This window comes from Chroicocephalus ridibundus, chromosome Z (assembly GCF_963924245.1).
Source record: "Chroicocephalus ridibundus chromosome Z, bChrRid1.1, whole genome shotgun sequence".
NCBI classification, from domain to species: Eukaryota; Metazoa; Chordata; class Aves; order Charadriiformes; family Laridae; genus Chroicocephalus; species Chroicocephalus ridibundus.
The window spans coordinates 61207229-61222954 of NC_086316.1; the positions used below are offsets into that span (position 1 = coordinate 61207229).

At 38.7% G+C, this 15726-nt stretch overlaps 1 protein-coding gene across 1 annotated transcript in view; it reads right to left on the minus strand.

Moving 5' to 3' along the window:
- Window positions 1–15726, minus strand: part of ARSB (arylsulfatase B) — a 66420-nt gene that overhangs the window by 15494 nt on the left and 35200 nt on the right. Inside the window, exon 6 of the mRNA XM_063319353.1 lies at window positions 8947–9017. Within this exon, the coding sequence (XP_063175423.1) occupies window positions 8947–9017 (71 nt within the window). The remainder of the gene's footprint in view (window positions 1–8946; window positions 9018–15726) is intronic.

A 15726-nucleotide genomic window follows, 5' to 3' on the forward strand; every position in this document is an offset into this window, starting at 1 on the left:
TGACTGGAATTTTGGGAAGCAATGGAGAAATGAGAAGAGATGGAGAAATAGGCAGAAGAAAATGCTATGGATACTTACCATAACACTCATAGTGACCATCATCCACCAAAAAGCCAAAATTTAGAGCTTACTGCATGTCTCAGGAAATACATGTATTTTAAACTCTCGATCAGCACTTGCTCTGTTAGACCGTGGATTTAGGATTAGATAAGGGATTTTACATCCACTGCAAATGTAGTCTTTCTGAGAGAAAATCTGCATGGAAATTTAGGAAAAAAATATTCTTCTACTATGGGAAAAATTAAATATCAAAGTTTCAGTTTCTGACTTTAATAGATGAACAATACTCTGAGCCCAAGCAGATTATTTAGACTGTTGTAAGGAAATGTCTTGTTTGTGAACAGACTGCTTTTGTATAGACACTGCTACTTGTACATTACCAAACCTACAATCAGTAGGTTATTTAGTGCGTCTTAAGATTTTTGCCTTCTTATGAAGGACCAAAGACAAAAAATCTCATAAAAAACAAAGCTAAAAGTTATAAGGTAGCTTTGAACAGCACTGTCTAATTAAGTAGTGTTTTCCCTCTTCACAATAACAAACACCATCAATATGAGAGTTGAACAAGTTCTTCATAGTTATTTCTAGGCCTACTGCAGTGCTGTGGACCGCTGTTGTTACCATCGGTCTGTACTATAGAAGACAGACAACTCTTCTACCCACTGGAGCGAAAATGTTGCATATTTTTTGAAAAGGCTCAAAGCCATGCAATGCACCTTCCTTCATCTACACATTTACCTCCTCACACAGACAAAGTCAATTCATTTTTGCTTTTCTTCTCAGTCTTTTAAAGCCAACAGTTTTCCCTTCATGCTTATAATGAATAAAACAAATAAAATATTCTACAGTGTTTCCAAATCATACCTCAATGGCCAGAAATAGCCCTTCAAAAGCAATGGGTCTTCTATCTGTTACATTTATATAACTTTTGTCTTTGCTCATCCTCACTTATAAGGTACATTTTTGAAGTTGCACATGTGTTCGTAGGTCCAATGCTTTAATTAACATGAGAGTCCACGAAAACGTACCAGAAGGAAGGACCAGCTTACTACAGCCACTTGGAAATGTGGATGTCTCTGTGGGCTAACAAGGCATGCATGTACTTTTAACTGGTTTCTCTTTTTTTGAATTGTGATGTATAGACCAATTATTTCACCTCAACAAAGAAACTCTGGAAATGTCAAGGGCTCTTCCAACCCATGCTGTGACAATGAATTACTGAAGAAATAAAGGCTTTTGCTACTTCACTGAGGAAAGACATTTTGTGACCTTTTGCTGCTTTATGGCAATAACGAGTTTTCTACAAAACTCTGAATCTTTCCGTTACTTTATTAAAATAAAAACGTTTGAGGAATAGCTGTGACCTTAACCTTGGAAGAATGAATAGAATACTGATCTTGAAGAAAAAGATAAGCCCTAAGACACTACACCTTCCACCGTCATGTTGACAAGGCATAGGACTGTGCTGTAGACAAACTCACCCAGCAAAGCTCACCTATCTTAATTCACTTAGTTGAATGCTGTGAACATACAGATTCACAATTATCCCTTCTAATGTCCGTTTTCTCATAGTAATGTTTGATTCCAAAGCAAAGATTTATACTAGAATATCATGGTCAGCCTCTTACCTTTCAAAATGCATACTTATCTTCATTTCAACAACAGTAAGCACATGAAAATACTCTTGTTCTTGTTTCAAAATATTCACCTTGATTTTTACAACAGATTATATCTTTACAAAAAAACACACCCCACAAACAATTGAGTAAAACCAGAATTACTCATGGCAGAAAAAAATCCCTCTGAACATCAGCGGGGTGAAGCTTTTATCCAGATTATTACATTCTTATAAAATGAAAGAATGAAAAAATTTAAGGTATTCTAAATAAGAGCAATCTTATTAATACAGCCTACTTCATTAATAAGTATCACAAAATGAGAAACCGTAAAAGGAAATGCTCGACTTTCACTTTTGATAGAAAAATAAGAAAAAAAACCTGCCCAAAATTGCCAGACCAGCATGAAAAGCACCACATGAAGTGGTTGAGGGCCACACGCGGCTCCAGGATCGCATATTGGCAACTCCTGCCTTATAAACTTACAGGGGGTCATTGCAATTTATGATTTTCTTGTAATGAAAAGATGACAGAGTTCAGATGGTCAGCATGCATATGTGTAATCTTGCAGAGAAATGGAAATTCAGAGAAGCAAAGAACGTACCTGTCTCTTTCCCCATTCTTGACCATTCTCCCATTCCAGCTGTCACTATGTAAAATCAGTCAGCTAACTGTACTGGTCGATTTTCTGCACATTTTTGGCTCTGAGAGTGGATTCTGGGTCTTAGTTTGGAACAGACACGGAGTGTATTTATCCCATTCGAAGCCCACGCAGCACACTCATCCACGCATACCTATGTCTTCTGCTGCTGCTGAATAGCTCCATTACGAGGGATTGTTCTTTCACTTTTTTTTTTTTTTTTTTAAATAATTCTAAAGCAGCTAGATCATGAGTAATAAAACTAGGGAAGAAATCACTTCTGGCCTGCAAAGCCTCGGGAATAATCTTTCACCTGGGCAAAAGTGAATAAATGGGGCCTAAAGGAGCCTAGACTGACTATTCCTTAATGAAGATGAATCATTTTGGTATATGTATGGATGTAATATATAATGCTACAGACATTATAATGCAATTTTAATGCCCATGAATGAGACATCAGTCCCACAACTGAAATGCTTTCTCTATTGTAATACATCATATGTTCATTCTGCACATAGCAGATCTAGACCCTTATAAGCAATCATTTATTTTGGCAATTAATAACGCATATATGAGAGGCATATATATGAGATATACGAGGCATATATGAGACAATGCCTTTTTTCAAATGTCAAGGAGAGCAATGTGAAGCTTAATTAATTTTGCTTAAGGCAAATAGAAGTTTGGAGAAAAATCACAGAATGTTTTTACAAGTTCTCTGTCTTGGATGTCTGCTTCTGTGAATAGATATCTTCAAAATAAATTGACTACAATTAGTAGCCTACAATTTTATTATGCCTTTGAAGTTTTAGTTTATGGTTAAGTTTGGAATTTTAAATGAAGGTAAAAGTTTTTTCAGCCTAAAACAGCCCCACCCAACATATTTATTTTGAATACATCTCTCTAATTTAAAGAAATTCAAATTCTTTTTAAAGAGAAAGTGATGCTACACATGTAGTCTGCAAGGTTTTGTGAAATTCACTAAATTAATTCATAAATTTAGCAAGTCGGATTAAAAAATAATACAGAGTGTACTGACAGATTCTGTTTAACAACTCTGAATTAAAGGGTACGTTTCCTTTCACCATCTCATTTAGTCCTGGTTCTCAAAATAAAATTGCCTTCTGTGGGATATAAAGTTTCAATATTGCTTCAAGACAGGGCATCTAGCAATGACTGTGTGGTCAGAAATATGTTTGGTTTAGCAGTTAGGGGAATTTAGACTTAAATCCAGTTGGTTTTTAATTCAGCTGAATCACCAAAACTTGATGAAATGCCATAAGGCTGTCTAAAAGAAAGCAGATCTTTCACAATGGAAGAGCTGACGTCACCTGCACAGCTGCCAAACCATCAACAACTTGGCTTCTTTTTTTTTTTAAAGGCAAAGTCACAGAACGGGACAAAACGATTTTGGTTTTTTTTTTTTCTTCCGACACATGTAAATCAGATTCTTGATTTATGCAACTTTTAAGTTACTTTATGCCTTTTATTTGCACGGTCTTAACCTATACATTACAGAGAAAATGATACTCTGTTTCAAAATGATTTTAGCTTGCTTTTCTTAATTTTCCTTTTTTACTATCAAACTCTCAAAACTAACATAAAATGTGAATGTTTCAGACCCAAACCTGGAAGACAGTAGATCTTTCATACCAATGTCCTGCTTTTACATAATTGCGCGCTCTCTATAAACCCACACTGAGACCCAGTGACTGGGACATATATTCATCACTTCTTAAAATAACGGACAGGGTGATGAAGAAACAACCAGACAGACAAAAGCGATGGCTTTTAGCAAAGAGGGACAGAAGCAACCACCTCTGAGGAGCTGGGGTCCAGCTCCATCTGCAGAGCTCACCAGACCGGTTTAGCCCAGCGAGGTCCACCCAGAAGGTGTGGTTCCCCACTCCTTCCCCCTGAGGCTGTGGCTCCAGGAGCAGCCAGACAGTGCCAGGAGGGCTGGCTCTCCCTTTGCCTCCCCACTTCCAACCGCACAGCCCTCCTCGCCTTCTGCCTTGTGCTGCCCCTGGCATCCACCAGCCCCTTCGATGAGCAGATTCAACCTACCTGACAGAGGAAAACCAGACTAACAAGTTGGATCCGTCCATGGAGTGCCAGAATGGATGCAAAAGAAGCATCAGGAGCATGCGGCTGGGAATGGGCCGAGGAGGAAGTGAAGCACATCCCCAGCAGAAACCTGCTGGATCACTTCATCACATATTATGAAATGGAAACCTCAGGGTTTAATTTCAGAGCCAACAGAATCAGTCTCACCTGTCCCCTGAAACTCCTTCTAGTCCCATCCTTTGTGCCAAAATGACCGCTTGGCTATATATCCAACATACATCCGAAGAAAAAAAATAAAAAGGTTTACTAAAATCTGAACCAATATCCTGATCTGGCTCTGTGAGTGGCTTTGGTGACCCACGAGAGGGGAGCAGTGGTGAGGCACTGTGGGAGGCAGGATTTCCTCTTTGGTAGCAGCAGCAACCTCCGCTAGCTTAAACCCCATGAAGCTACTGCCTCGGGCTGAGGTTCCCTGGTGGCCTGAGCTGATCTTAGCTGCCGGGTCCTGTGGCCTGTCCCTCCATCTGCCACCAACCACATTCTCCCTACCCCACTCCCAGTCATACAGCTACAGGGCAAGTTGATTCAGCTGGCTGATGTGGTAGAAACCTCTCCTCCTCTCTCCCTCCGCCACCCAGAGTAGGCTGAAGGCTGGCTGATCTGGCAGAAGACTCATCTTGTCACCATGTGATTTCCAGATCCAACCCAAGGGAAGAAGGAAAGGATGGACGAAAGGGAGAAGACAGGCTGGCTCTCTGGCAATAGCTCACCACCAGACTGGCTTCGCTACAAAGACCGCAACCTCCCCCTCCTCCTCATCCTAGTTTTTGGAGATCCCACTCTAGTTTTTCACTCGACCGCCTCTCTGTTACACCACCACAATTGTTGTAGGTCTGCATTGCAAACCAGATCAGTTCAGTGACAGAAACGATTTTTAACCCTGACCACTCCACAGGTCAGAGGCAGCCTGCGGGCAGAGTCTGCGGTCAGGGCCAGGAACCCCTTTATTAGCACTGAAGACAACAACTGAGGAATTACAGTCTAAAACACTGCAATATGTTTGAGACTGCTGGAAAGGTTTGTTCTGGAATGAAGAAAGCCTGCCTTTTGAGAGAGAAGATGATTACTTGAAAGAGTGAAATAAGACCTGTCAGCATTTTTTAGTAAAATGGAACTGCAGATAAACTAGTTTATAGTGTTTTCCCTCTTATCTTGTTTAGTATTAACAATAGGAGAGAAGTACAGTGCTTTGATACAACACTACTGTAGGGCTATAGTATTTACCGCTGGACATGAGCTCCTGAAAAAAGGTAAGTAGATGCTGCTCAGTAGATTCATCAGGTCTGCTGGAGTAACCCTGGCTGATGCCCAGAGGTAGAAACCAGCGCTCCGTCTGAGCACTTGAAAAGTTGTATGATGTTACCCCACGAGGGGTAAACACACGCGGGTCAAGGTCAGTTCTAACAGATCACAGCAGCAAAGACGTAGTTAGCACTGTAATCAAGACAGCATGTCCCATCTTTTAACTTAACGTTCTGTAATAGCTGAGTTGACACTAAATTAATTAGTGTCTTTTGCACAAATTCTTCCCTGAAGGAATGCTTGTTTTGGTGTAAAAAATCTGAACAGAACAAAGCTATTTTGGCCAAAAAAAATCAGTGAATTACATGAGACATCCCACCATTCGTGTTACTAAAAATATAAAGTATCAGTTTATTCAGACAGAGATGAAGATAAATTCATCCATTAAATAAAAATATTACAATGAAAGAATGTATACATTACATGCAAAGCACTCAAGTGTTCAGGAGCCCTGAACCTGCGCTGAGTGCAAGTGCAACAACAGCTTAATGCCCTATGTGTGCACAACAACAGCACAGTGACTTCCTTAATAATATTATGATCAGAACTTGCCTGATTATCCACAACATCCTGAAAGTTTTTTTGGTTATGTTTAACAGTATTTTGATTTTAATTTCCTCTTTGCTCTTCCACAGAACCCTGCAACTCCAAAGATTTGGCTGATCTGTATCTTCCAGTAATTATTTTCCTTTCTAATTCAATTTCTACAAAAAAGAAAGTATTAGTATAATGTGAATACTTCATCTGACACAAGGTGATTTAGGTGATGTGATTTTTTAAGTGGATTGTGACAAGGGCATAAAGAATGCCAAAGACTACACAGGAGGTGAGAATGAACCCAGCAAAACGTGCATACATTTATTTTGGCACCATAGGCAAAAGAGTACTCTGATCTCAAAACAGTTAGGACAAGGAAACGATAAACAGTCAAGGAAAGAGCAGGACTCCTGAGTGGCACACAGTTTATCACCTTGGTGATAGGAAGATTATATGGGCAGTTTATTTTAAGATGCTTTTTTAAAAAAAACCACGAAGACTGCCATGATTGCTGAAAATATGAAAGGACTTATATATTCCAAGCTTTGTGTCTCCCTAATCTATCCATAATAGAGACACCAACATAATTTATCTGGATCTTAATTCCAAACTTACTACTCAGTTTGCACAAATGAAAAACAGACACTAAGTAGAAATTATCTGAGTTACATATATATACAGTTACTCCTAATAACTCAAGATTGCTAAATAGAAATTTTAATCCTTATATGACTAAGCATAATTTCACCATCTGGGTCAAAAACAGAATCATAAATAATACAATGACTCACCCTGCAAAGCACAAAACCATTCCAGCTTCCAGTTAACTTATAAGAAATCGAGCATGTTATGACAATAGATGGAGTACAAAGAAAGCTGGATTTCTTGTCCCCAGCAATGGTCTATAAATTAACATGCTCTGTTGCATTAGAAACAGTATGTTAATTAAAAGAACAGTGATCTGAAAAAGCACAGCTTAATGTATATTTTGTCACGTATAACAGTGCTACATCTTGTCAAACCTATCAGAAATACAACTACTTACTCTCAAATCCGTTAAGAATAGTATCATAAAATCAAAACTAGGGAAAATGTAAGGTATACTAATTTGAAGGTCAACTCTACCTGTTCCTGATCAAAAGTGCTATTAAGGGAGAAACTAAACCAGGCGGCACAAAGTAACTTGCCAAAGTTATAGGCCTTTGCTGAGAAGAGACAGGGAAACCCTATATGGCGCATAAGGACATGTGGGCAAAGAGTTACATTTTTGGTTTTAATGACTCCAGTTTTGAAAGATACATAAAAACATTGTAAATTTACAGGCATGTATGCCCCTTCTTGTGTTCATGATGCTTAGAGGTCACATCTCATCCAGCATAAAAATTCCACTTACTGCAGCTTCTTCCCAGCTGCCCCGCTCCCTGCTCACATCTCACGCAATGCACACAAAAAGTAGGGACACACTATGTGTAGCTGACTATGCCATCATGGAAGGAATCTGTGGAAGAATTTCCTGAACACAGGCTCCTGAAAACCTCCTCGGCTCATCCCCCTTCGATTTACACCCGGAATCTGTCTACTCAAACACCTCTGCTGAGCCCAATCACGGCAGTTCCTACAAGGAAAAGATGGTCTCTGAAGTATGCGGGAGAATACCACATCAGGGCATAACATCGTACAGGAATGCCACAACTCACTGAGCCTCCTTTGAAGGGAAATTGGAGTAGCTACACCTTAATTCCATCAGTATGTAGGAATTATCTGCAGGCAGTGCCATCAGCACTAGATAGGCACAATGTTGCTCCTTCTGAGAACAGCACTGCAGAACCAGATGTGCATTGCAGAAGGCCACCTTACCCCTTTCCAAACAGTTACTACAGCACAAAGTGTATCTGTCTTGCAGGCAACAGATCACTGTCCCAGCTGCACTGCTTTTCCTCTTCCTGGATTTACTTCTTTATTTAATGAAATACAGAAATGCTGTAAAAACACTGGAAAGGGCCTGTTCCAATGTTCTGCATGAAAAAAAAAAAATCACTGCTTGAAAAGTTTGTAGTCCTTAGCAAACTAATAACGTTGAATCATAAACCAGACAGTGCTTAAAGAGCTATAGAACTGGCAAACGTAAGCTCCAATTCATGTGATTATGGCATTAAAGATCCAACCCATGTGATGATGGAACAAAAGCAATCACAACACTTGGAACTTCTCAGCTTCCCACAAAGTCAGGTTTTCCATTTGCGAGGTCATATTATATAGCAGTACCAAGACGTGTTAGGACAAGCAGTTCATTGGGAGCTACCTGCCAACCTGGAGCACTGAAGGCAGGGCTTGGTAGGGTTTTTTGGCAATGTGCCTCCCTGTGCACCTCAGGCACATGGCTCCTCCTCAACATTTCCATGTCCCGAAGTATTTTATTCATTACTCAGCAGTGCTTCAGAGCTCTCCGAAATAGGAAGCGTGTGTTGGTCATGATTCAGTAAGTACTTAAAGCACCTGGGGGATGACGTCTCTGTATTTTAAAAGCTATTTACTTAAGAGAAGAAGGCATCCTACTCTATTTTGTTTCACCTAGCAGGAAATACTTCACGTAAGGAAAACAAGGAGTGTTCAGAAGGTAAATTGTATGTTTAATAACTCTTGAACAATCAGTAGCATACTCACAAGGGAAGTCATCCACAAACAAGGGGTCTATGTTATGCAGTAGTTCCACTCTGGGGGAAGGTCTTCCTTCACTAGGAGAGATTTCAAAAGGAAATGTTAATTTCCTTCTACAGCTCATTAGGATTCTGCATGTTTTATTTTAAGGCTTTTTGTCATCCTAATACAGAATGAGCTCATAACCACAGACTAATTGCTATCAACTTTAATCTGAATGCCCTTTTCCAGCCTAGTAGCAACAGCTTTTGCCCCAATTAGTCTTCCCTGACTTCACTGGTGTTTACTGGGATTATTCACAAGTTTACAGAGTACAGAATTGGTCCCACTGAAGGAGGGTTTTACAACAATCAATTTCAAAAATCAAATTTTGCAGTGTAAGCTGGCGTGGCACTTGCTATGCTCTCTGCATACCTGAATGTGTGCTGAAAGCATTTTGGCTAGGCGCCTTAAAAAACATTAGAGGCATTGTCTACCCCTCAAAAAAACCACCTTCGATTTGTAATTGAGGTCACAAGGATTATTTAGACACTCTGAAACTTCTTGGGGGGGGCAAAGAAAAATCAACCCTCTTTTTCTAGACATTGACTACATAGGGACGGCACGGAATGAACCTCCGAACTTAGTGATAAATTTTCTGAGTTAAGTAAAACCCAGTCCTAAAAAAAAAACTGAGTAAAAGAAATTTACGCCTTAGAAAGGGCAACAGGAGTAGGAAGACATAATTAGAAAGAACCTTGGGTACATCATGGCACAACAATATTTTATTATTTTACAGTAACCTAAACACATCTTTTTAGAAACTTCCAAGTATCTTAAATTGTTTTCTTTTTGTTAAAGAGGTTCATTGTTAGACTCAAAAATTCAACCAGGACCCCTAAACCACTTGACACTAAGAATAAAAAAATCAGATAATATATAACAGGGGAAACTTCAAAAATGCCTGTTATTTTAATATATAAAATATATAACTAAACAATGTTTACCTGTAATTTCAAATTTTCAGTAACAACTAACTAAAATTATATTGTTGTATTCCATTTCTAAAACGATTTCTGGACGCTACACATTTTGAAAAAGTACAAAACTAACAAGGAGGATTGGATGAAAGATTAAATGTATTCAGATAACACATCCTTGGAATTAATACAGAGGAAGTACAATAATTAACCAATAGTGTTAGTAATTCAGTATATAAAAACTGCCACAGAAATGTTTTTCCCAAAATGTGTATGAAAGGTTAACTCTCCCCCTGCCCTGCTCCCTGATTTCTATAGTAGTCACACGCTTAACTAAGGAATGCCTGGCCTTATTTAACCAAATTTTATCTTAGATTTAATAGACTCTTACTGTCTCTAGATGCTCCATCTACAGCTGTGGTTAAGCGTGCCTTTTGCCATCTGCTCACAGGCAATGGTTACGTGAACCCCTTAGAACAAGTTAAACTACGATGCAAATTTACAGCATGTGAATGACTCCACAGTAACTGCTTGGGAAGATACTCTTATTTTGCAGTTTCTGAGCTATGTCTACATTTTTCAGTATCCTTTTAAAAGAACGCAAACACCAGAATTATGCTAAGTATCTTCCACCAGGGTCAAATACAGAAGAAAGAAGTAACTTACTTCTATGTGCTTCTCCTGTTTATACATCCAGTATTCATAAGTACCACGTTAGGTAGAAAGTCAGAACCTAGGATATTCATGCTGTTCGAGCAGACTAGTACTACTATCATATCATTAAAGGTGATTTCCTTTATGGCTTTTAATCTGGAGGGTGGATACTGTATCCTAAACATGGCTACAAACATGGCAGGTAGAACACTAAATATAAAGATTACGGCTGCACTCATTTAAATTGTTCATGCGGTAGTTGTCATTTTTATTGAATCCATTTTTTTCTGGGATAGAATATTGGTATTAGTAACTTGGAAATGTGACTTATATATAATTATGAGATATACTCCCTGAAGCTTACAGCACCACTGTACTGGGCTCTGTAGCACTATCAACTGGTACTGAACTGCTTGTTCAGTTTGGGTTTTATTTGGGTAATTCTCTTGCGCACAAAATGGAGGTTTATAACCAGCATTCATTATTCACAAAACAACAGCCAGAGGAAAGAAGATGGCATTGTACGTTGAAGAATGTGGCTAGTTGACAGAAAAGAACACCAGGACGACAGAAGCGACGTCTTGGGGACAAGAAGTAGAGAATTCACGCTTGTAGCAGAGGTGCCTTTCCCTGTGCCTAAACTGTGTCCTCCTTCCCATTTAGAGAGATCCATGCTGACCTCAGACCCCTTAAAAGACACAGCCTCAACAACAGATTCACCTTGGCAGATGTTCTGCCAAGGATGTTTTGCATCAGAAATACAGTCTATCCAACAGGGCTAGAAAAAGAAAGCAGTAAGATTCTCTAGGGATTCCTGCCTTTGTATTTAGTAGCTTCCAGTGTGATCGTATCTTACAATGCTCTAATTTTAGAATACTTATTTTTAGAGTACAATATTCTAACATATTGCTCCTGTCCCTAAAAATAAGGAACTTTTGTCTGGTTATTATTCCACCATGTCTGACTGACTAATTAAGCAGTTAAAAGGTATTGTTTGGTATTGTTTTCCAAAAAAAGTCCTCTATGTAAGAACATCTTGATGACAACATAAGGACTAACTTCAGAGTTGGTATGAGAATCAGTTAATTTATGCTGAGAACATCGCTCTATCTTCTGCTTCGCAATTTTTGAAAACATACAGAAGGATCTATTATTCCTTAGCGAACATGAACAAACATTTACATGTGCTCTTCCACTTTTGTTGTTGTTGTTAAATAGGCAGAAGGTGTCCTTGGGAAGGAATCCAAGGTTTTTCAGGGTAAATATGTTTATCTTGCACAAAAACATCCTTAGTGTCACTCAGCAAAATCTGAGCCTTTATAACCTTGCCATATATTGTATTTCTCTGGATCATATCTGTACATGCTTTCCTAAAATAATTACATTTCAGATAGGCTGGAAATAAACATCGCTCTCAGTTTTACATTACTCTTTCTTCAGCATTAATTTATACCACAACAGTGAAATTTTTTTTCAAACAGATATTTAATTCCTAAAATGAACATAATCATTTGGTACACAAAAATTCAAGTTGATCTTGCTTCATGTACTTCATCTAGTCAATTATGGTATTTCCAGCATTACAAAAATATAAAACTGAAACTTGTCCTTCAAAATGTATGAGTAAAACTTGAAAAACCTATGCTTGCTAACAAGCTTTGAAGAAATACTGGTATTTTGACTGTATTTTATTCTGAATCTCTCAGTGCCTATCATACTGCTTCATGTGCTCTGCCCTTTGGTTTTCCATTTTCCTGCTAATGCAAAATAAAATCTTTTTTTCTGAGCATGGGCATACTAGAGATTCAGTACCAAAAATCAAAATATATCAAAACAATGCATCAACCAGGGCAAATTTCTACATAAGTAAAATTATTTTGCCTTGTGTCTCTATTTCAACAGAATAGCAAGCATCTGGATAACAGATGTTTCTTAGAAATGCAAGTACATTTTGAGATACTTGCTTGGAAACATGCAGTATCATTTAGATTCCTTGACTACATGCATTTTAGTGTTGTTTTCCATTAATTCTCTATTACTATTTTTGTAAAATATATTAGTGATATTATCCTGTACTTTTAGTTATAATTTCTAATATGTACATGCATGGTTTTAGAGATTCCAGCTATACTGTAGTGTTACCCATGGTAACCTAAAGTATTAGAAAAGTGCAATCTACTATGATTTATGTAGAAGGTTTATAGCTGAAAATGGAATGGTCTGATGGATATCCAAAAATGGGCTGGTACTATCCTAGGTTATTTTTTAAAAGAAGCTGGGGATATTAAAGGGAAAGTTAAATCTAATTCCAAAGGTATTTGGAGGAAAATTAAGTTTAGGAACTAGCAGTGCAAAGATATGCTGCAACAAATATTTGGATGGAGATGTTTTTTTGGTGACCTATTACCTTTTACTGTCGGAAACTGTAGCAGAAAGGCCAAGGTTAGTATGAACAGAGAAAGAGTGGAAGACATGTGGATGACATGTGGAGACAACAGCACAAACACACAGCAGGGAAAGATCTCTCATAACCACCCCGTGTCAACGACACCAGACTAGCAGGTCAGCGAGACCCCAGGACCCAGTTTCACATGACAGGGAGATGGGGAAACACAAGAGTGATGGCACCTGGTGACTCACAGAGGTGGGACAGGACAGGGAAGCAGTGCCAAAAGGGTACAAAAAGGCATAACCAGAGCCTGTGCATGGTCACCAACCTAAGAAGAACACAGCAGATGTCAGAAAGGACTTAATAGCTGGTGTCTCTGGTCCTCTGCACCACGGCAACAGATCCTGGGCCTAACATCTGGTCACAAGCACTGTGGTGCCTGGCTGCCAGACGCATGGCTTGAAAACCCCTGCCCTGGTGCCTGGCTGCTGGGCAGACTCCTTAGACACACATCTTTTGGTGAGTAAGAGTGTCAGACTGTGAGAGTGAAACCTGCTTTATTTCAGTTTTTATTTTAAATAACATAACATTCTTCTTCTATTAGGTCTCTCATTGATATAGCGCTGCAACACTATTTCCTACGCTGCTAGGTCAGCAGATCAATTTTGCAAAGAGCAATCAAGCTCTTGAGTTCAAACTCCCTGTCAAAGAACTTTTAAGGAGCATCCAAATTTTTACCTAAGAAAAGAAGTTCAAACAGTGAGAACAATAACATTGTATTTCCTCATTTTCATGCATTGTATGAAAGAAACGTAAAGTACAGCTAGCTAAAAAAGAATGCAAAAGAAGCTATTTTTGTCCAGAAGAAACATGTGCTCCGGAACTTTATCTTTTCATGACATTTGCTCCTAGCCATTAACTTTCTTCTGGTTCTTCAAGTTAAAATTAAACAGAGGAGGCATGAAATGAAAAGTTGAAAATCACTTCTATTTACTACAAGAACTTAATATTAGCGTCATGTTAAGGCAATTCCTAATTTGGACTATCAATCATCTTAAAATCATTACAGAACGTTCATTTTGATCTACGATTTCAGAATTGGTATTTATACTTCTAAGAGTATCTGCATTGTCTAATATATTATTTTGAATATCTAAATCAAGCTTCCAAAGTTATAACCTTTTTCCCTCTGATGACACACATAAGAAACAGTAGGTTTAGGATTAAAGGCCACCAAAAAAACCCCCTAAACCCACAAGAAGCATATGCAACTACTTGTATTAAACCGGGCTGAGAAAAATACAGATGTAACACAGTGACTGGCTATTAATTTACTTTTTTCAAATGAGGTAGAATCTTAGCAAAATCTAATTTCATTCATTATGACCAACATATTTGAACTTTCCATCAGGTGTCACCAAAAGGGCACTGTGCCTTCATTGTTTAGCTATCCAATATTCAAGTGACCTTTTGAGTTATGATAATGAAATTTAATACACTCATTTCTCCTGATTACATGGAAAAATCATGTGAAATTTGACATTTCGGCTGCCAGGTCAGTGCAAGAGCAGCTAAACAGTTCACAAAAACTGACTCTTTTCACCCCTCTGGACACAGGCCGGCTGGTTGGTTGGCCCTACTGAAAATAGTGGAGGTCACCTATTCCCTAGCAGCACGAGTAAATATTGCATTCAGTTCCTCCACAAAGAGAGAGGACTCAAGCGCCAGGAGCGTGCAGGGGATGCACAGCTGTATCTATTCTTCCTCACGTACAACTTTCCTGCTGAACTAACCTGATCTGAGAATACAGAGAATACCTGGTTGAAACTAAACCTAAATTAGGCAGGAATGTGGCTGGTAGCTGGAAGAAAATTCTATGGCTTAGGAGTACCCCAGGATCTCGCTGACGCTAAGTTTTCCCACAGTAACATCGGCATGTAAAATATTTTACTGTCTCTGGCTGGACAGGAGTCTCCATTCCTTCCTGGAAGTTAATGGTCCCTGGCCTCAATTATACACATCCTTATCTTCTTCCACTTGGGAGAGAGCCATACGGTACACCTGGGCATAAGGCCATGAGCTCTCTGCAAACTCCAGCTGGTACAGAAAACTACCCCATTGCTCCTCAGAAACTGGCAGCACCAAGAAAGGAGTCAAGCTAAGCAGTTTCAAACCAGGCAATCCTACTAAAGGTATAGAAAACCCCAATTCTGAATTCAAGAGAAGGGTTTTTTTCTGTGGTTTTTTTTTTATTTATTTTTTTGGGGGGGATGGGGGTTGTTTGGTTGGTTTTTGTTTGGTTTGGGTTTTTTTTTAACTTCAACATCTATATAGGGCTAACCAGGGACAGGTAGATGGTTTCAACTCTTGCCCACTCTAACTCTCAATTTCTCATCTCAGTCCCTAAGCCAAACACTTGCTGCTCATGCTTGTTTAGGAACGAACTCCTGCAACTCACTGTTTGGGATGCTAAGACACACAAAAATCAGTGTTTATTGTAATGCACTACAGAGAAAATTGCAGAAAACAGCTGCATTTCTCCTGCAAGCTGGGAAACCTGAGAAGGGGACAAAAGGTTATAACACATGTAATATAATATTGTCTGACTGCTATAAAAACATAACAAAGGCTATGAAAAGAAACAAAATACTAATTCTCACATGAGCGGCATATAGGAAATAGAATGGCTGGTCCTTTTATTCTGCTTTAGCAGTATTAAACTTTCCATCCTAAGTGATTCTTACGTGAATTAAAACTATACTCAAAGACCAACTAAAATAAATA